The 22,269-nt window shown below is 43.7% G+C and overlaps 1 protein-coding gene across 5 annotated transcripts in view; it reads right to left on the bottom strand.

The window, feature by feature from the left end:
• The window catches only part of RALGAPB (Ral GTPase activating protein non-catalytic subunit beta), a 60,019-nt gene extending 38,230 nt beyond the window's left edge, over positions 1-21,789 (bottom strand). For 4 of the 5 annotated variants that reach the window (XM_038158647.1, XM_038158648.1, XM_038158649.1 and 1 more), the window contains exons 1-8: positions 21,577-21,714; positions 14,837-15,049; positions 13,968-14,170; positions 9,719-9,882; positions 8,901-9,087; positions 3,975-4,106; positions 2,589-2,767; positions 96-244 (exon numbers count right to left, since the gene is read on the bottom strand). In XM_038158647.1, coding sequence (XP_038014575.1) covers positions 96-244; positions 2,589-2,767; positions 3,975-4,106; positions 8,901-9,087; positions 9,719-9,882; positions 13,968-14,170; positions 14,837-15,019 — 1,197 coding nt within the window. In that variant the 5' untranslated portion in view covers positions 15,020-15,049; positions 21,577-21,714. Of the gene's footprint in view, positions 1-95; positions 245-2,588; positions 2,768-3,974; positions 4,107-8,900; positions 9,088-9,718; positions 9,883-13,967; positions 14,171-14,836; positions 15,050-21,576 lie in introns of all 5 variants that reach the window. The other variant, XM_038158651.1, reaches the window with a different exon arrangement.
• Positions 21,790-22,269: the final 480 nt, after the last annotated feature.

Here is a 22,269-nt window from a genome sequence, read left to right as displayed (position 1 = left end):
AACAGATCAGCTCCCAGAATCAAGGAAATTAGTTCTGCTAACTGAGGAAACAATCCAAAGGGTCAGCTACTCAAACACAGAGTATGAAATCTTACAGTGCTGGTTTTCATTGTCACTTTGTTCACAGTCACTGCCCGATGCCTACGGTTGTGGGGTGGAGTGGTGTTGGTAGCAGTGTTCTGGGGCATGCTCAGCCTGTTCACCGGCGTGGGTGGTGCGCTGTCTGACCGGGGTCGGGAAATGCCTGTAAGGCCAGGAATAAAGCAGGATTTCAGCAAGAATTCCATTGGCTAACAGAGAGCAGGCCTTTAGTAGGCATAGGAGCCTTTGGTCAATAGCCACGCCTCCCACGTTCCTCAAAACAGCAGTAGCAATAAAAACACCCCTCCCTATTTTACTATTAGCAGAAATAAATGCATAAGCAAATGAAAACAGTAATTACATCAAATAAGCAATTGATTAAAAAACACCAAAGGACCCGACACCTTAAGGCCGTGGGAAACGGCAGATGGGAAGAACCAGTCTATAAGCAGACACAGGGAAAGGAGCAAGGTTCACTTGCCAAAGACAATTTCACAGCTCACTTCTGCAAAAATTCAAGTGCCTCTCACCTTTGCCTTTCTTTCCCAATCATAATTCCCACACCTTTTTCTGAGACATCTCTAAGATGTCTGGCCCTTAAAGCCACCTTAGCTCACTAAATTAAGATGAAACCTATCCACCACACACCTTTCTGCTCGGTTTGAGCTGAATCACCTGCTGAACAGTCAGATACAAAGGCAGTACATGAGACAGAGTAAGAAAGCTGAGCAAACTATAATTTTTCTGGCAGCAGCATGTCATGAGACCAGTTTTTAATCCAGCTTCAGGGAAACTCATGGTGTACAGAGCTCTTCCTCATCAGAATCAGAAGCAACTCACTGTCTGCAAAACTTGAAGTGACGAATACCATTTTTGCCCATTTTAATGAATTCCAACAACCTTGTGCCCCATTTGAAATATGAAGTGGGGAACCACAGTGTGCTTGAGAATTTGACACAGATTTTTTTTTTTTTTTGACCATGTTAATTAAAGCACCCAAGTACTTTTCATAACACATTCAGTTATGAATAATTGTTCATTACAGAACTATTTGGTCCTGCTAAATCATCAGTGTTACAGCCCAGGCAGAGCACACACTATGAAACCTATTGTTTTGGTACGTTTGGCTGGAAAAGAGGATGTACTATTTTGCCAAGCACATCATGTAGGTACAAGGGAGAGCAAGATAAAACCCAATGTTTTAGCACTTGTGACAGAAGGTAATGAGCTCTCCCATCAGCCTTCACTGAAGATCTTTCTGCAGCTCTCAAGTCTGCTTGAGCACACTCTCCCAATCCATACTTACAGCCTGAATTTAATTTTTTTTAAGAAATCTCCTGTGCCCCAATGCATTGTAGTCTCCATCTCTGCACTCTAGATAGGCTATTATCAGTCTAGGTGCTTTATCTTGCTACAGGATCTTCAGAAGTCTGAAGTGTCTGATTCATAAAACCACAGAATAGTTTGGATTCAAAGGAACCTTCAAGACCCTCCATTCCATCCCCAGCCACAGGCAGGGACACCTCCCACTAGACCACGTTCTTCCAAGTCCAGTCCAACCTGACCTTGGGCACTTCCAGGGATCCAGGGGCAGCCACAGCTCCTCTGGGCAACCTGTGCCAGGGCCTCATGAACCCTCACAGGGAAGAATTTCTTCCCATCATCCAGTCTAACCCTGCACTCTGTGCTCCTAGAGCCTGCTCTTCCCCGGGCTGACAGTCTCATTCCACCAGCAGGTTTTTTTCTAATGCTGTTTACATATCTGCTCTAGTCTCCTGCAATCTCTCATCAGCTCACACTTATGGCAGATGACATTTGTTTGCACACATTTAAGCAGAAAAGCAGCTGGAGACAGGCAGCTCTTCTGAGTTTACAATAGCATGTATTCCTTGAAGAACTTTCAGTAAGTCTGAAGCATACTAAGTATAAGGCTTTAAATTTCAGGTACTCCATATCCTGTTACTTAAAAATGACCAGCTAGAGCTACTCAGTTACCAACAGACACAAAGAAACACAACCTTTCTACTCAGCAGTAGTAGTAATCCACTAACCGTAAACTAAGGGGAACTTCACAAACATCTGAAGATGACAGTCCAAATTCAACACCTTATAAAACAGGCACACAGCAGTTGCCACAAAGATTAGAAACACGGTGGTGAGTGCTCACAACATGCTAAAGCATAGCACTTGCATTGGTGATTAGATGGAAAGAGAAAAGAAGCCTTGTTTGGGAAAGAGATCCCTGGTTTTGTTTTATTCTATATTTCCGATTTATTTGTTTTGCATTTGAAACTAAGGCCATCTACAACTTCATGCATTCAAATGTTACTGTTGTGCATACAGATTTTTTTGCAAGTGATCTCAAGTCTCCTCCTCATAAATTCCAGGGTATACTTGCAAAAGATTAATTGTTATTCATGTATTTACAGAGAAAACAGATTTAAAGATAGTAAAATAATGATTAAATTAATATTCCTAGCTATCCATGGGCAAGACAAAAGCATTACCTAGGAACGCATCCACTAAACAGCTGATTCCACGCATGGCACGAAAGAATATTTGAGGCAGATGTTTAAGGCAGGGGTACTGATTCAGCTCTTGAGTCATCCCACTCACATTCAGAAACTGCTCCTGAAATTTCGGGGTAGAGCTAATAATGGCTGGGTTACTCAAATCCACAGGATTACTGCACAGAAAAAGAGCAAAATGTATGTTAGTCAGTTTAAGAACAGCTGTTAAGATTTAAAAACACTTGAAGATGCAGTAGTTCAAGGCATTCGAATAACACCACAAACCAGCATCCAATATCCAACATTTTAGCCTCCCGTCACAGGAAGGCAATTTTCTTTTCCTGAGTTGGCAGTACATAGCTGTCTCACTTTTAAACATTACCCAAATACACTGAACAATTATAGTAAAATAATTGTTATAGTAAAATAAACCACACACTTGCTAGACTAATTATTGCAGCAATATTAATTACTTATGAGGTCTTTTGAGCCCAGTGAAGAGTTGCTTATATTGTTAAAGTTATTCTAGAAAGGTAAGCAATGAATTAAATACTGTCAAACAGTGACAAGAAGGAAAGTAAATCGTAAAAGTCCGAGCAATTTTTCCTGACTGACTCAAATCCTGAAACAGCAAATTTGTAAACAGCAAATTTGAAGAGTACAGTACTTGTGACATTAGTACCACAAATGAAGAAAGAGGGTTTTTTTGTTAGTTAAGAAATAAATTTTAAACAACCTAATGCTTATCTAGCTTTAACTATTAAATAGTGGTTTGTAGCAATTTTTTAATATTCTGGCCATTGAACTATTAAATAGTATTTTGTACCAGTTTTTTAATATTCTGGCCATTGAGAGCATTAATGTAATGCCACGTCCGAAAGTCTTTAAAACAAAACACAGAATTTGGTTCAGCTGTGCATTTAAGAAAGATTACACACGTATGGTAAAATTAAGTGTATAGATTTCTTCATAAAAATAAATTATATATAAAGACCCATTTTGAAAATAAATTGTAAGTTAAATTTAACCTGGAGAATAAATGAAAGCCATAAGCATCTCCCAGATCTATTGTTCAGCTTTTCCTGTTTGTTATCTCAGAGAAACAAAATTCTATTGAACTCCTGTTTTTCAGATCCTCCAAAGTGCCAAATAGCTAAAATAGATTTTAATTAACTGAACCAGTTTACATTTTGAAAGAGTCAGAATTCAAACCTGAACACCACTCACAGCCTGCCCTGAGCTGCTGCATGGCACTGGCACAAGTCTCTCATTTAATTCTATCTAGGTGCTTAATCTTGGCAATCTCCAGAGAAATGTTTCATTTGTCATGCAAATGTATAGAGCTGATTTAAGAACAGGAATGGATGGCTGTAATTACAATACCTCAGCATATGTAAAAAGCGAAACCATGTTTGTGCAACGCACTCATTATCCATTTCAAGAGGAATCAGACCAGCATCTTCATCGGGAATTTTGAATGGAGGAAATGAAGGTCCATATGTAAAACGCAGCAACCTAGAAAGCAAGTCAGACAGACCTGTCCTTCAGCTCAAAAATTTAACATTGCGTTTGCAGCCCAAAGGTATCAGCAGCCCACAGGTGAGTCCACAGACAACAATGCAATATCCCAAGTTTTCCTAGAGATACCATTTTATACAATCTTTCAGCCTTGGATGGTGCACACCTGGAGTCTGCCTAAAGCTCCAGCCAAACCCAAAAGCTATTAAGGCACAAGACACCTCAGCAGCTCTCCCATCACTTAGCCAGAGGGGTCACCAGTTATCACAGCCACATGCACATCTGACAGGATGTTACATGTGAAGGAAGAAGGAATTTTTTTTTTTTAAAGAAGGAATTCAAGCCCTTATCCTCACAGCTCTTTAGCTCAAGCTTTCAATGACACCAGCAAGTCATATTAGGTTGCAGCTCTAAATTTCAGCTTATGACTGATGACCTACACTGTACCTCAGCACCCTGAGCAGCACTCATTGTTGACCTATAAGCAGCACAGGACTTGCAAGCCACAGTTTAGGGAGTTCTTCAAAACAGATGTACCACATCTGCCAGAGGCTAGGATCTATAGACCAGCAAAGAGCAAACCAGTCATCCAGCGCCATAAGGACAATGCTTAGAAGTGCTGTAACTATCTGAAGAATCACCAGTGACCTTCACTGAGCTCCTGCTGTCTAATCTGACCCCTGCTTCAGATCCAGCTTCACCAAATTACAGTTCAATTTCCCTGATCAACATAATCTTGATGTTTTCTAAAGGAATGGAAGAGATCTGCACTGCACTTTCTCAATATCACAGCACTCCCAGAAATCAGATTGTCTTTCCCTAAGCTAACTTCCTTGCAATAGTCAGGAAATGTCCCACTCATCCTTACCCACTTATAAAGCCATACAGTTTTCTAAAGTCATTACAACTAGGAGAAGAGAAGGAGAAAAGTAGTCTATGGCTGACTCCTAAACCAAGAATCAAACAGGCTGAATTTCCATCTGCCACTTCTCCCAGCAGTAGGTACTGCAGTAACCTACAGCCAATTAACACAAGTGTCTGAAATCAGAGCCTATTTACAGTACCTAACCTGGACAGAAAAGCAGAAGAGCTTTAGGACATAAAGCCTTCTCCAGTTGCAAGGATGAAGACGAATCCATTCAGTGGCAGAGCTGGTGGTGCAGCTGCAGTGACAGCTGCAGATTGAGCTCCCTGAAGGGAGGCTGGGGAAGAGGCTGGGAAATGCCAACCCTGTGCATAACAAAGGGCACTGGACTTGTGGCCCAGCCAGGTGCTCAGACACTGCAGGAGCTGAGGACTAGGGAGGAAGAGCCAAGACTTGCACAAGCTTGGACTGTGAGGGGATAAAAGCCCAGGGGTCCTTTGTTGGGCTGCTCCTTGGAAGCACCAGCTCAAGCTGTTTCTGTGTTACTGTGCCAGGAATAAAGGGCTTTATGGAACAAGACATCTGAGACTCCCATGGGAAACCTGGGGTTGAACTGGTAAGAAAGCTGGTCTGCCTGTGAGAGTGGGGAGTGCAGGGAGTCAAGCAGGGCACTCCTCAGCTCACTGGAGCTGCTGCTGCAAAGGGGCTTCAGTCTCAGCAGTTAAAAGTCACTAGTGGTGGAAGAGTGACTGCCAGAGAGTCTTGGAAATGGTCTGACTGGGAAGCTCCCTCAAAAACAGAAATACATGCATATATACCAGGCAGCAAATGCTCTCCAGCCCTGTGTCCACCTACATTTAGTGCCCAGAGGCATGATCCCATGGTATGTTTTTGCTGAGGAATTACCTGGCTCTAAAAGACCCAAAAGAGCCTGGCCCAACCCCATGAACCATCATGCCCCCCACCACTGCCTGGCGACACAGTGCACTGCTTCATTTCTCCCTATGACTGCAAGGAACCAGTTTTTCAAAGAGCATGACCAAATGTTTAATAACATATGGGACATTCTCAAGAATGATTGAAGACACAAATAAATTTTAAGCCACACATCCAAGACAGTTAAAATATACTTAAAGCAATCTAGATGGGGTAAAAGTAGTATCTATTGGTATGGCAATACAATTAAGACTGCAGTTTCATCCTGCTAAAATCATAGCCATGTGTTGTAGTGCACTAAATAGTTATTTAGTTGTTGTATTGCACCGGGTGATTTGAAGTGTCATGTCACATGGATTGTCCCCTTTTTCCCTCATATGGTATGTACCTCATTCACCCCCCTGTGGTCGGTGCCCTTGTAACCCCTCCCCTTGCCCCTCCTCAGTGGTCTCCCACTGGCTGCGGCCCTCCGTCCCTGCCCCTTTCCCTCGGGTAGAAATGTTCTCTGGGATTGGACCACTTGCTCTTTTTCCACCTGCGTGGTCTATCACACAAGTGTCCCTTTCCAGCCAATAAACAGGACACTAGAACCACGTGGAGAAAGAGCACTTCTTGTCTTTCGCTTCGTCTATGTAGGATCCGTGCGGGCCAGAGTCCAAAGCTAGCCGGGGTGGATTTTACAGCCCGAAACCCACGGGTATTACAGCCAAGGACACAAATTAAACTGCATATGTGTACAGATTTCCAAATATAATTTTCCATATGGTTTTAACTTGAAACATTTACTCTCAGCTTATTGCTAATAACCTGATTCACAGAACTGTTTACTAAAACATTTTAACTGTGTGAAGCTGGAGCTTCATTGAAGTATTAAAAATGCAGCTTAAAAAAACCACTGAACTTAAACCCAGCCTCAGAGTAGCCTAACCTTCCATGTATTAGGCATAAACCAACATTACTGAACACAGACTAAATTATTCCAGAAACCCTGCATACTCCTGTGCACCAACAGAACCAAGACTGTTAGTCAACAGTGGGAGAGAAGCATAGGCACAGTGTGTGGTGCAGAACACCAACACATGTTTTGAGATCGAGCTGCTCTTTTCAGATGAGTGAATCATAAAGTATTTTCCGTTATGTAATGCTACATCTAACAAGCTAAAAATAGCTGAAGAAATAGCGTGGGAAATACACAGAACTCATATTGCAGCTTTATTTCCCAGGGGTTTAACAAATAGCTGCACAACCTGGAAAAATCTGTCCACACTTCACATTTTGACAGGTAATTCAAAGGAAAAGTTTTCAAAGTTATAATAAACCCTCGCAGAAAAATACACTATTGAATATTTCACAATGCAGCAATTTTAACACATCTTTGAACTTTCACAGAAATAAGTTACTGATATTTCAGAAGAGCTGGAAGGAGACCCAGATGACTCTCTTACAAGCAATTAATTCAGTTCTTTCCTCCAAGAGTCTTGGAGGACAAAGAGATTTGTCCCACAAAGACTTCACACCAAAAAGACCTCAATATTAAGGGTACTGAAATTCTCCTCACTGTTCAGAGCCCTCTATTACAGCCAAAACTCTCCTGCAACACTCAGATGTGAGTGTTTCTTTGGTCAGTTTGCAGGTGACACTGAGGTGGGCAGGAGGTGACCTACTGAAGGACAGAAGGATCTCTAGGCTGGATCAAGGGGCTGAAGCCACTCCATGAAGTTCAACAAGGCAAAGTGACGGGCCCTTGGGTCACAACAACCCCAGAGATACAGGTTTAGGGCAGATTGGGTGCAAAGTGCCCAGCAGGAAAGGCCCTGGGGGTGCTGCTCAACAGCATTAGCTGCTGAGCCTGGTGTGCCCAGGTGGGCAAGAGGCCAATGACACCTGGCCTGTACCAGCCATGGGGTGGCAGCAGGACCAGGACAGTGACTGTCACCTGTGCTGGGCACTGGTGAGGCACCTACAATCCTGGGGACAGTTTTGGGCCCCTCATGGCAAGAAAGGCATTGAGGGGCTGGAGTCTATCCAGAGAAGGGAACAGGGCTGGGGAAGGGGCTGGAGCACCAGGAGCAGCTGAGAGGGCTCAGCCTGGAGAAAAGAAGACTCAGAGAGAACCTTCTCATTGTATATGCCTACATGAAAGGAGACTAGAGCCACCAGAGGGTTGGCCTCTTCCCCCAGGTAACAAGGGACAGGACAAGGGGAAATGGCCTCAAGTTGTGCCAGGGACATTCAGATGGGATGGAAAAGGTTGTCAGGCGCTGGCACAGGTTGCCCAGGGCAGTGGTGGAGTCACCAAAGGGTATTAAAAGACCTGTGGATGTGTCTATTTGGAACACGGGTTAGTGGTGGGCTAAGTAGTACTGGGGGCATAGTTGGATTTGATGAACTTAGAGGTCTTTTCCAACCTAAACAATTCTATCACATATGATCCTCACTGTTCCCATACCCAGCAAGACTCAGTACAGTTCTTCTCCCCTACTCTCTAGAGCAGAGAGCCTGTGGTCTGCCTCTGGCCCATCACATCCCCACTGCCAGGGAACAAGTGTCAGACAGCTGTAACACAGTTTCAGCTCCGCAAGGTCAAGCAGAGTCCAAGAGTCACCTCAAACCCAGCAGCATGAGCACTAACAAGCACCTAATAATTTTGATGTTGACACACACACATAATGCTATAATATTATTCTTGAGTCACTCCTCAGGGGATATGATGAAGAGTCACAATCATGGAGACTAATACACATACACGCCGCAAAGTGCCAAATATCACAGAGGTGCTATGCTTACACAAAAACGGAGAGAATCCAACTCAGATCTGCCCTTGCAGAACAAAGGAATACATACACAATTCAAGGATACAGCAAGATCTCTCACTTTGTATTGCTTATTCACTTTTGGATTGCTGCACATTCCACAAATAAGCAACTCCAAAATATGTATAACCATGATTATCCCCATACATGCATTTATTTCCATGGGATTTCTCCTACCTGGAAGTAAGGGCACAAATGACTTTGCTCCACTGCTCAACTACTGCAGGATGATGTCGCCAGTTAGCCACCATCTCTTTGGCAGTTTTCCAGTAAGGAGGTGTTGGAAAGCACCGCGTACAAGCAAGTAACCATACCTCAAAGAGCACGCCAATTAATTTTTCAGCCAGATTCTCAGCAATGCCACCTTACAACAGAAACCAAGCACACCTTCAGTTAGTGTTCCATCTAAATAACTTCAAATATCTCCCCAAAGAGGTTTTGGTTAAAGTGCAGAAAGATTAAGCTCTTTTTTTTTGTAACTTTTAAGAACGATCCTTGATTGCTTCCTACAGCCAATTAGGGTTTTTGCAAGACCAAGTACAATAGGTGAAGCTCAGCCACATGTATGTAATAAGGGATAGCAGGAATCCACCAATCTTAGGCAGTCTTCTATTGCACTGTGTCTATACTGAAGACTTTTTTTAAATAGGTAAAACTAACACTATTATTTTGCACTAGGCAGACTGAACAGCAAAACTAAGGGGTTTCAGTGAAACAAACAGGGAACAGCAGTGTCTTAAACTGTTCATACCAAACTGTTCCTGTATGAAGTCACTGTCTTGCAAAAATACTTTCAGGAAAACTCGGCTCCAAATCATTCAGTCTTTTCTGGCAATGCTTTATTTTGCAGTAATGGTGCAGAATTAGGAGTGAGCTATCGTGCTTTGGTAGCTCCTAAGAGCTTTTAATGGGTTCCCTCATCCTGCTGGCAGCTGAATGTCAAGAAGAGCCAGAAGTTTTTTAATAATTGAACAAAATGGAAGATGAACATAAACCTTGCACAGTTGGAGCTGCTAGAAGAGTGTCATTGATCTGAAGAAGAAATAATAACAAAACCTCCCAGGTTTCTCTTGCCATAATTGTTGACTCATGCGCCAGCTTCTGGACAGCTTTCAAAACCTGCAAGCACAGTCTGATCTGACTGGATCCTGGGTCTGGCCTGCAAGAGAAAAAAACAATGCTTGAGAAATAGAACTATTAAGTGATGTATTCAGTAACAGGAACTTTCAGCATGTTCAATTTACAAAAGGAAACAAATATTATTGAGTGAGACCCAAGAACATGAGCCAATATGCTTCTGTGCACCTCAATTCTGTCTCTAGGCATCCTAAATCTGCCTTAATGAGCACAAGATGCATTGTAACACTTTTCTCCATGTGAGACTCAATATATAGAGCAAGCACAATCCATCATCTCAGATTTATCTTGGGCCAAACAATGACAATCCAGTTGAGACATCATGAATTATTACATACATAATTCAGAAGTGCCAAAACTAGGAGAACATATTGTTAGCAAAATAATTTAAATTCTTCCGAGTTCTCCTCTTGTTTCCAAATGAACTCTTATCACTTCTACCTTTAGTCTGATGTTCCTATTTAATGACCCCCTTCTAGATCTTCTTCTGTAAGCAGTTAGAAGTAAGGAAAGAAGAAAGGAAACAGTTTCATATTTCCTAGGTTTTTCCTAGTAATAGGAAATAAAACATAGTAATAATCAGATCCACACTTGCACTGCTGAGTCACTCAAGACAAAGTTGCTCAGAAGCAGCACAAAGCAGCATCACTTCCTCCCATCAGTTAGTCTGGACAAGGCAGAACAGGTACAAAACCGTAATGGGACACATTCTGGACAATATCTGAGGACATTGGTAAAAAACCCTAGGAAGCCCAAATTTTAAAGGGTGAAAAGAGGAGATTTCAAATTAGCGTGTGCAGTATATGTAAGGCATATTTCAACCTGTGCATCATTTTGTGATCCCTCCTACCACCACTGAAGAGATGACAAAAAAAAAATCATAAAAGTATTATCTTCCACTGGACTAGTAAGTAGTATTACCAGATTCCTACCAAACATTTTTAATGTGGTATAACCCACAAGTCACGCTGCATAGCAAGCACCTCAAGAATGTGCTGGTCCACTAAATACTATCAGCTTTTATCTTGATAGCATAAATGTTGTATTACAGTACTGGTAAAAAAGATTACAAAGAGGCAAGATAATGCTTAATGCAAAATTGCACACTACTAGCCACAGTTGAGGACCTCAGTGAGTTGCTTGATGCTAGTGCTAGATCATAACCCAGAGTCTCTCTGTAGAACAACAAACTTTGGGATAAGTTTGTTATTCTGCCTTGCTTACAGTACTATTTTTTGCCTGAGCAACAACAGGGCAGATTGTTTCACTGAAAGGTATCCTTAATCGATATAGGCTTGAAGCTTCCAAGGCTGCTTCAAGACTTGTTTCCCTAATCATTTAGAGAAACTGTAAAAAAACAGGGCTTATATGCAAGCTAACAGGATACTTCTGCGCTAATCCTGTAAAGGCAACTCGAACATTCCTGTCCATCTAGGACTTCCTCCTGTTTACAAAGTTGACCCAGTGGCAAGCTCTGCTTGCACTGTTTCTAGACTTCTAGATTTCTACAGACTGTAGCCTTTTGGCCATACTCCTTCAGAAGTATTGCTCCCATGATTTCATATGAGAAGCTATTACAAAGTTATTACAAAATAACTGAAGTTATTACAAAAAAAAGTACTTTGGCAGTCGCATGTTCCACAGTCTCTCAAGCAATTCCAGACATTTCTGTTGCAGAGGACCTGGATATCTGTACCTCACTCTCCTGGAGAGACAACAGAGCGGGGGAGAGCTCTCATATTTCCTTCCAACAGTGTTTGTGGCACTGAAACCTTATCTGACAGCAGTAACAACCACTACTGCTTAAGTCATCTTCAAGACCTCTTGGATATTCTAGGGTTGCCAGAAATTGAAAGCCTGGGAGTTGCCTGGTGACTATTCAAGTATGTCAAGACAAAGTGTTTGCTTCTTCAGAGTGGACAGAAGGCCAGAGCAGGAGGGAAGGAGGCAAACACCCTTTCTCCCATCACAGCAGCAGATAGAGGAAAGCTAACTTGGCTCACCCAGCCTTCAGAGTTTTCTTTTTCAGCACCACACTATTTCAAGGACTGTGCATGTAAAAGTTTGATTCAGCTGAGCACTCAGACTACAATAATCTATATGCACCTGCTCTGTATGGGTGTACACAAGCTCCTGAGATGCCATTTACACTGAAGTGCCCACTTCAGGCTGCTGTGTTTCACATGTCACCTACATGTCACCATCTGAGTCTGATGCCTTCACAACTCTAAGCCACCACTTTAAAGGCAGCCAAACCAACAACTACATCGTTTCCAGAGAACCAGGATGAGGAAGGAAGCTATTTTAATCACAACCTTCCATTGGACATAGGCTTATAATAAAGTCTTAATATCTTCAACACATAAACAGATTTTTCCAGGAGACAGTTCAATACAGGTTGCTGTAAGACCTCCTGCGTAAGTATTCCACACGAGTCCATCATCATCAGCAACCTACATCAATTGGGTAAACTCAGAAATCATTCTCCTCTTCCCCATCACAGACAACTAAGTCTGAATCTTTGCTTTTATTCAAGGCAGGTGTGCACAGCTCAGTTCTGTATTCCACTTGCAGTATAGAAATTTCTCCTGTTGCTGGAGTGAATTCTGAACATAGCAGCCTGGAGGACAAAACTTAAAAAGAGAGTAGGGACTTGAATATCAAGTTTTGACAGCAGCAGCCATGAAAAATCAGTGTTTAGATGTTTTTTACATCTCAGAGGCTCTTGAAAGAAAAACTTACAGAACAGCTATACTACAGTATAGTTAATGATTTTTCAGCCCTCCCTGTCTCTAGATGTTAATTATTTCATTCAACAATTATCACATGTAGTCTACCAGCCTACAGCAAGGTCCAACAATGATTTTGGGAGAGAAGGGTAAAGTGGAAGCTTGTGCCAACAGCATGCAAGAAACTGTACTACTGAGCTGCCTGCTACTAGAGCCCTGGTGTGAGAGCAGACAAGGGATCACAGAAACAACTATTTAATGGACTAGTGAAGAATTTCTTCTCTGCTGTGCCAAGGGAATAAGGGATCCCAGACAGCAGACTGTATTCTGCACTTATTAAAGCTTAGAGACAACCTCTTGCCACAGTCTAATCCAGAAGCTTGCTTTCCTCAGACTTGTATCATTGTCTTGACCATCCTTTATTGGGAATTAAAATGCATTTTCACTACAAGTTAAGAGCAACAGCAGCTAAGAGTAGGTGGTAGACTTCAAAGCAATCAATAAACAGCAGAGAACTCCTCTGAATTTGCACAAGTTGTTATTCAAAGTCCTTTATAAATGAAGCCTTTAGTAAAGTGACCCAAGTGCAGCTGAGCACTTTGAAGGCCACCTGCAGTGACACATACTTAATACTGATAAAAGCAGAAGATTTATGGACATATACTAAACATTGATCTGAAGTTAAGTACCTTTTCAGGGGATGCCATTATTTAATCTTACTTATCCAGTACATATGTCCAACACCGCCAAGTAAACTTGCCATAAACTATAAGTAAGGTAATGATGTTTGCGCACTCTGACAACACAGCTGTGTACAAGACCTAGAAATATGTCTATCTCAACACTATCATCCAAGGATGTCAGGCAGCAAGCACTCCCCCACCAGGTTCTTTTAAAACTACCAGTGAAGGACAGTCAGCGTAACCATGCATATTTAACAGGCAGCAAGATGCAGGCACAAAGCAGTCACTTACTGCAAGATCCTTCAGCACATCACTAACGTAGTCAAATCTTGACTAACAAGGGCTGGGACTGCCATGATGTTCTCTTAATTTATCTCAGTTTTACACAATGAAAAGCACATGGTCACATAGTGAGGTGCTTCTGCTTTTCACCTTACCCTCCAGTCATGCAATAGAGATAAATCTTGAACCTCTTGGGACAGTAAACATTCAAGTATATGAACTGTATGTTATTCTAACCACAGCAGCAAAAACTCAATTTGCTTCTGCAAAATTACAAAAGACATTTGGAGAAACACTTTCCTCCTAAGCTTGCAGCAATAGCAGTCTTATTTGACTCAAGAGCCAGCCTCCATGCCTCGTGAGTCCTCTGACAAGTTACCTGCTGACTATAGCCTGGAATCCCTAACACTTACCTTGGTACAAAGAGATTTTGGAGATGTTTGAGAATGCTTTGAACATAAAGGTTTGGTTCTTTAATAACAGGTAAAGGAATAGAGTCCTTAGGTAACACAAGAGCCATAATCCAATCTGTATACACATCCACACAGTATTTCACAGTATCGCCATCCAAAGGGAGGGTCAGTCCATAACAAACCACCTCCATAGTCCATTTTACCTAACAAACACAAAGTAAAAGTTATTAAAAATAAATATTGGTAAGTAAGTACTAGTCAGAGCAAATTAGTTCTAACTTTAAAAAAAATAAAGCAACAGTAGTAATGTTGTATGGGCAATTCTGTTTAACATATCCAAGAAAACGCCAAACCATTAACTCCTATATCATGATATTATTAAGAATAAAAATAAATGGCAAATCACTCTATAAACTCAGAATCTCTTAAATCTAAACTGTAGAGAGAGCTCTTCAGAACACACAAAAGCAGCTAGTGAAAGATTTTCAAATTCTAACAAATACTTCTACTACACAAAGACTTTTTTTTTTGAAGTCACATACTGTTGCTTCAAAACTGAAGATAAGCAGAAAGGCTTTGTGTTAAACGCTAAATTCCTTGGGTATGTTTTGAGTTTTTTTGTTGGTTTACTTTAGCCTCAATTTCATGGTATAGTAGCTCAGGCAAACATTTACTATTAAGTCATGAAGTACACTGTTGCTATGATCTAGTTGCTAATAAAAACCCTATGGGGATCACTAAACTAAAAATATAACACACTTCATAAAACTTGGGACAATAAAGAGAGAAAAATAAAAGAGGCCATAAAAAACTATTAAACTATCACTCCAGCATGAAGGAAACTATCATCTCCAAGGAAAGGCACTTACTTCTTTGTCTGTTTTTAGTAAACTCTCACTTCCAACAGATGATGTAATTAAAGCTTGTCCAAGAGGACGCACCACTGCATTTGCCACTTCTCTCCCCACATTCTCAGGATAGCTGTGAAGTACACTGGTATTCCCCTGATCATTTTGAATGACAAGATGCAAGGATCTCCACTCTGAGTACATAGTGCCTCTATGCTACAATCCAAACAACACCTGGGGGCCAAGGAAGAAAAAGAGGCAGTTAGTTTAAAGGTCTATGATATGAGTTAGCAAAACTGAACCTGTGTATCACAATCCAGACCCTTGTAAATTCAAGATGCACATATACATTTCATAAATTTGACGATCCAAAAGAGATTCCAACAGTTGTTCTTCAACCTTAGTATGCTTTTTACACAGACGAGCTTTAACATAGGTTGATTACAGAGACTACAGCAAGTTTCAGTTCAGGACTATATGCCCATTTTAGACACTTAAACCTGAGAAATTACTTCACCTCACACTTCTGCTTGCATCATCTTTGCAGGAAAGATGCCCCCATTTACATGACATCTTCAGGTAAGTAGAAAACAGTTCTGCAACTATTCTGCCCATGAAGCAATGGCTGCAATTCACCCCCTTCCCTTTTTCACCTCAACAGCAGTTACAAAGAGACACCAGGAAGCTTCCAGGAAAACCCTAGTCCTTTGAGAAGACAAAAATTCAGCCTCTTTTATATTCATAAGGTATTTCTACAGCAGGTACTACTCAAAACTGGTAGCTGAAAAATGCAATTCAGTGATAATGAAAAGTGCCCTTTATTTGCAGTGAGTTCAGGACTGGCTGAGCCTTAGTGCATCACTAGCTTAAACCCAGCATCACTTTACAGTTTCCTTACAGCACATACAGGTTTCAAATCTATGGCACTGGGGGTGCATTTCAAATCCTTGTGAAGTCAATACACACAGAGAGTCACTCCATAAAAATCTACATTTGTCCCACAGATTCCAGACAGAAAAGCCACTAGGAAATTTCCCAGGCAGTGCTCTCAGAACTAGACACAGTTCTCCTTTCAGTAACATTCCCAGCACAACTGCAGTTATGTATTTCCCCTCACTGCCATTTGAGATCAGGAAGCCAAGCTGACCGTGAACTAACCAAATTTTTGCAGTGATAGGAGCTTGGGATGGGTATTTTGGCATTGTTGTGAAACCTCAACCAAGAGAGGCAATTAGAAGCAGCAGAAATTAAGCTTTTCTCCCACAGTCCATCTCCAGGCAGCAGCACTCTTGTGTCCTAAGCAGTGGCTCATGCTGCACCAGCAGCACAACCAACACCTATGTGCTGTACAGGGCAGGGCTGGGAGCGAGGCCAGAACCCCCCGCCCTGGGAACGGGCGGGCCGAGGCAGCATCAGTCATGGGGCTGCACTGGGCAGCTCAGAGACATCCACCACGCACAGCCAATTTTGATTCACACATGAAACACGTCCTGAGATCTGATCTAACTCAGATGAGAAACATCTGTCCCAACACAGTTGTTTTGTGAGGACAGCAGTGAGGACCCAGGGCCAGAGGGGTGGCAGGAACATCCCTCTGACAGCAGAGTGCTTTGTACAGGCTCACAACAACATTAAACTGCTGCTCAAGCAGGTGGTACCACAGCAGCCTGAGCCACCAGAAGTTCAACTGCATCATCTCCTTTTCTTCCTCTCCCACCAGGATCTACAGCCTTTTATCCATTATCTGAGCCAGGTGACCACATGGACAAGGAAAACAGAGTTGGCACAGGAGAAGAGCAAGGAGTGTTCAAGAGACACAGCTCAGAGTAGCTCAAGCTGTCATGGATGGCACTCCAAGATCCGTTTGCCAACTACACTTACCTGGCACAATTTGGAAGCCAGTTAGTTATACAGGGAATATTTTGAACACTTCCTTTAAACATTTGTTGGCCCAAAACCAAACAAGAAGCCAGGCCTGGAAATACATATTCCTAGGGAAAAGCCTATTTAAACAAATCTGCCTATTTAGCAGACTCCCCAAATGTTTATACCCAGAACCTATGCAGAAAGCCTGATGATTCCCTTCACAGGAGACAGAAAAGCAAGGCAACAAGATCATGTCTTCCAAACTACATCCTTCGTGGTTTGAGACAGCAATCATACATGCTTATCTGCTAGTGAGTTAACCAGAGCAGCAGCAGCCTGCAGGAAGTACAATCCCTACATCCTTCAGGTACCTTCCCTCCTCTGGGGACTGTGGAGGGGGAATGCTCATGTCATTGTGGTCAAAACACTTAGGCTTAGAGGAAAATGGCAATTCCAAGACACAGAAAAGTCACCCCCTCCCCCCCCCCCAAAATCAAACCAAACCAAAAACCCAAACAAAAAACCCTCAAAAACGAAATACCAAACAAAACCTACAAAATCCTAATCCTCAGTGATAGCTTTGATCGCTGCTTAGCTCCACTATCTAGGTTTCCATACTGGTATATTTTCCTTTCATATCCTATAGCCGCAGACATGCTTCATCTTCCCCCTTCTCTCCTACCTGACGACCATCTTAGTCTCCAGTGTGTGTTTAGAGTCAAAGCAGAAGGGACAGAAGTGAGATAATCCACTTTACAAGACTTCCCCGTCCTCTCTCACCCCCACAGCACTTTGCCTCTATTCCCAGAGCAGAGTCCCTACCCCCTATCCCACAAGGGAAGAGGGGAAGCAGTCCCCATTCCTCTCTTGTGACACAAGTTCATTAGAAGCATGTAACAGTATTTGAGGAACATTGGTTTAAATAAGTTGATTTGAACTGATAAAACAGCATGTCCTTTCCATGCCCGTCCTCCGGCTGGCAGTGAAGGCTCATGGCAGGAGCTTATCAGTGTGTGATAAGCACAGCACACTCACTGTGGCCGCCCTCATCCCAGAGCAGTGTGCCCAGGTGTGTAGAAGCAAATGGCAGGCAATGCCTATGTGGGAGCTTTCTCACCTAGAAGAATCCTGCTGCAGTTTAGAAAACCTTATGCACTAACGCAGGGGAACACGAGAACACAATCACACGCCCTCATGCAGCTCCCTGCCACAATGAAAAAAGATGCAAAGCTTTTCTGGGTGACCCTTCCACACTTCTGAGGAGTAGCACTTTTAACAGATATAGGATATATACAATATGCCATGCTGAAGAGGTTTAGCAACAGGAAAACCAAAACTTCTCATATCACACGCTCCCAGCCTGCTGCCTGACATTCATACATAAATTTAATCATCAGCCTGTATCTTGTTAATATTTGAGACTTCCTTTCATTTTGCTGTAAGAGAAACCTGTTAATTTTAGCAATCCACAGGGAATACTGAAAGAAGTAATTGATTCAGATGCAAAATCCTTATGAGGGAGATTTATCAGTGTATCGATCAATTCACCCCCTTATATTTAGCAGTTAAAAGTTTTTATTTGGAAGGTCTAGAAGTCACTTTTTATTTAAGACTCCAGTTCAACTGCCACTTGAATTGGAAATGGCTGCAATCTGTTAGGATTGGAGTATCTCTAAATCTATCTAGTATGCAGCTTCTTCTAACTGGACAGGAATTTAAAAAGGCTGGAAAGTCTCCACACAATGATATCTGAAACAATGTTCCTGACAGATTCCACACACTGACAGACAGCTTCCTAACTTGCCTCAGACAAAGAGCACCTAACGCCGTGCAGCAGCAGGACTCCCTCCTTTCCAAGATGCTATATTTATCAGTAACTACTGAAACACTGACAGCAAACTGAAGACCAAGAAAGCAACTGTCACATCACACCTGATTTTGACTTCTGTTTTTGCAGTACTTCTGTATTTCAGAAGCACCCTCACTTGCCCAGCTAACACCTCCCAAGTTTCATGAAGCTGAATATTCACACTTCACATACACATATGTCTTACTGGGGCTCAAATCACTAAGGACTCTCAGAAAGCTGATTAAGAGAAGGGGTGAGAAGAATAATAAATAAACCTCTGTTGTTCACCAAGCAGTTTTACACACTCTTGTATGCTATATGTTCACTGTATGTTCCTGGAGGCTGCACTAAATAAAACATCCTCACACTCTCACAGACAAACCTGGAATGAAATCACCAGCATGAAAAGTAGCAAAAGCAATGAGACATTAATTTATTACGAAACTGAGCACTAATTACAATAGTCCCTAGTGTGGTAAATAATCTGGATTTCAATGTATTTCCTCCCAATCTGTTTCATCTTAGGAACTTCAGTTGTTATCACTATATAAACCACAGAAACTGGATGTCTCAGCATTGAGGATCCAAGATCCTCAGTTCTCGAACACTGCAGAAGCCAGTGAGCACAAAAGAATAAGGAGTCCATAAAACTCGAACAATAAAGTTCTATCTCCAGTTTCCAAAGACTTAATATGAACAGCTGCAACCAAAATATTTAAACTCCTGGATCACTAAAGTTAGACAGCAAGAACTAAACAGAGCTACATTCTGCAGTTACTGTGAAGAAATGTGCAGAAGGTCCAAGCCTGAAGTTGAGGTGTTTGGAGCATGTGCAGGGGGGAGGTGAGGGAATCAATACTCATGTACAGAGCAATTCCTCAGAAAATGTGCACTGAGGGAGGGAAGTGCTGGGGGCAAACATGAACATTTGCTGTTTTGTGTTCAGCAGCTTCAGATGTAAAATGAAGTATTTTCCTACGATGCAAAAGAACTTCAAGCACAAAGACAAGCTGTCCCAAAAGTGGATCCTTCTTGGCTTTAACTAGAACCTAAAAAGCAGAGCAGACACAATGGATAGTGGTAAAAGAGATGCAAAGACCATCAGCAGAGATATGCTCAAGGAAGGCTGAAGGCCTAATTGAGCCTAAACCAGAGAAGCAGCCACAAAAAACGCCTACATCAAAGTTCTGGGATATCAGATATGCTTTATAAGTATTCCCTGGAATAAAAGAAAGCCCTCTCGTTTAACATGACCTCTGCTACCTAACAGTACTAACATCTGCTCTCCAAAGGAAACAATTCTTGCCAGAAAGCCATCCTGCCACAACCCACCTTCCCCCAAAGCACAAACCAGACATTTATGAGCAATTTTTCTCAGTTGTGTGACATTCTGATTATGAACAGCTGCTATATGTCCACTTGTCCCACTGCCCTCCAAGTTCATGTTGGAGAAGGCGAGTTAGATCTAGCTGAGACTAACTGCATCTCTGGTATTAAGCCTACCAGGCCTGAGGAAGCACAGCCCTCCTGGTAGCTCACCTCTGGAGCCACCTAACAGGTTAGCTTCACCTAAGGCATGCACTGTGTGTAAAGGACAACAGCCAAAGCAGAGAGCAGGCAAAAAATAAAAATTGCAAGAACCAAATAGAAGACCTATCGGAGATAAAGACCAGCAGAAAGTTGGCATTTTAAGTATTTTATTAAAGAATAAAAAAAATATGCATGCCAGGGTTACTATGAATTTTTTAAAGTTTATATTCAATGCAAGAAGAGAAGAGTCAAACAAACAAACAAACTCCTGTCATCCTTTCCCAAGCCATTCAGCCACAGCACTACCAAGGGTCAGAGAAGAGAATCACAGCTGCCCATGCCTTGAGAAGACAAATTTTTCAGATTTTATTGCAATACTGTAGAAGAAGTTAATACACGAATGTGCCACAGGGAAAGCTAGGTCTCAAAGGATACCACAGGATTCTGGTCTCACTATCTCCAGCACTCCCAGTTCATGGACCCCATTGCTTCTAGTTCCTGGGAACACTGCTGGACACAGCCTGGCCAAAGCAGGAGGCAGGGCACTTGCTATAGAGAAGACCACTGCCTACAAGTTGCATACTGTTACATGTGAAGATAAGCAGAGCCATAGGAAAGCAAAACCAGTTTTGTATGTTTTGGCTAATATTCTGCTTTCAAGTATCATTACTCAGACATCAGTACTACTCTGCTTCTCACTATCACTCTCATTTTTAACAGTAGATTTGAGAAAATTATCTTCCAGGCAAGTCACCTGAGAATTTATAAGTTCTCAAACCCCTCATTTGTGTGAAAAACTATTTAATGAACTTGACCACAAAACAGTGCACTCAACTGAGAAAAATTTTTACTCAACAGTTTCTTTTACATTGTCACTTATTCATCGGCCCAGTTTCTCGTGAAGTCTCTAAACTGTTTAAGGAAGGACTCTCTTGCAGGCACAGCCCTCTTACTCCGGGGAGAAGCCTCGCTGCTGAGTCTGCCAAATAAATAGGATCTACTATCCACAGGACCCGGAGACCAAATGAGACAGGGAAAGCAGAATCCCGACAGACCCCGGGAGGCCTGAGCCGGGCACGCTCAGCACCAGCTGGCTTTTAGTCGGACTCTGCAGGGAAATAACGACACAAACTTTTTCCTCCCTCAGGTCCACCTCCCGCTCGCAGGACCCACACGGGAGAGAGAGCGCGGGTACCACCTCACGCTCCTCCCAGGGACACGAAACGCGGTTCGACCCCAGGGCCGGAGCAGGGGACGAGAGGGGGCCTGGGCCGCGGGAGGTCATCGAGACTCGCTCCCGCCCGCCCTGCGGTGGCTCCGCGGCACCAATCAGGCGCGAGGCGCTGGGGGAGCCCCGGGGACAGGCTCGCCCAGCGCCCGCCCCGCTCGGGCCCCGCCGCGGCAGCGCAGAGGTCAGCGCGGTAGAGGCTCCGGGCGGCGCCCGCGCCACAGGCCCCGCGGGCGGCGAAGCGGGCCGAGCCCGACAGCGTCGTTGTGGGAAGCCTGGCCGTCTTACCTGCGCCGAGAGCCCGGCGGACATGTCGGGGCGCACCACTCGCTCGGGCCGCCAGCGCCACGGGGCCGCGGCCACACGGGACCGAGAGCGCCGCTCGCTGCGCTCGGCCCGCACCCGCTTCCGGCAGCACCACAAAGCTCACGGCGGGGCCGTGGCCTGCGCATGCGCGAGCCCACTACAATGCAGTTCCCCACCCCTGCACGCTACTCCTGTGCCGGTGACACCGAATAAGTCGCAGGGACAGGCTGTGCGCATGCGTAGAGCGGCCGCCGCCGTGCCCGGCGCCGCCGCGGCGTTCTCACTCTTAAAGGGGCCGCACACGCCGGCTCCGCCCGTACCCCGCGCTGCCCGCGGATCCCGGAGGCTCCGCCATGTCACCGTTCCCCGGGCGCTGCACCCAGGCCTGGGGAGGGCCTGTGCGGCGCACCGGGACTGAGCGCCCCCGGGCCCTCGGGTAGGAGGAGCTTTTGCCGGGCCGCTCCAGCTCGAGCGCCGTGGGCAGCGACCGGGAGCCGCCGGTGCCGTTCCACTAGCCTCCGGCTCCTCTTCCACTGCCACCGCGGGGTCTGCTGGTGTCCGGCCCGGCCTTTTCCTGCCTTCAGGCCCCGCTGCTGCTGCGCCCCGGCAGCCGCAGCTCAGCCTGGCTGTGGCTGGGAAGGAACAGTGACAGCACCAGCTCTGCGTCCCCAGGCC

The sequence above is a fragment of the Motacilla alba genome, chromosome 20, assembly GCF_015832195.1.
Source record: "Motacilla alba alba isolate MOTALB_02 chromosome 20, Motacilla_alba_V1.0_pri, whole genome shotgun sequence".
NCBI lineage: Eukaryota > Metazoa > Chordata > Aves > Passeriformes > Motacillidae > Motacilla > Motacilla alba.
This window is presented reverse-complemented; position numbering and strand designations above follow the sequence as displayed.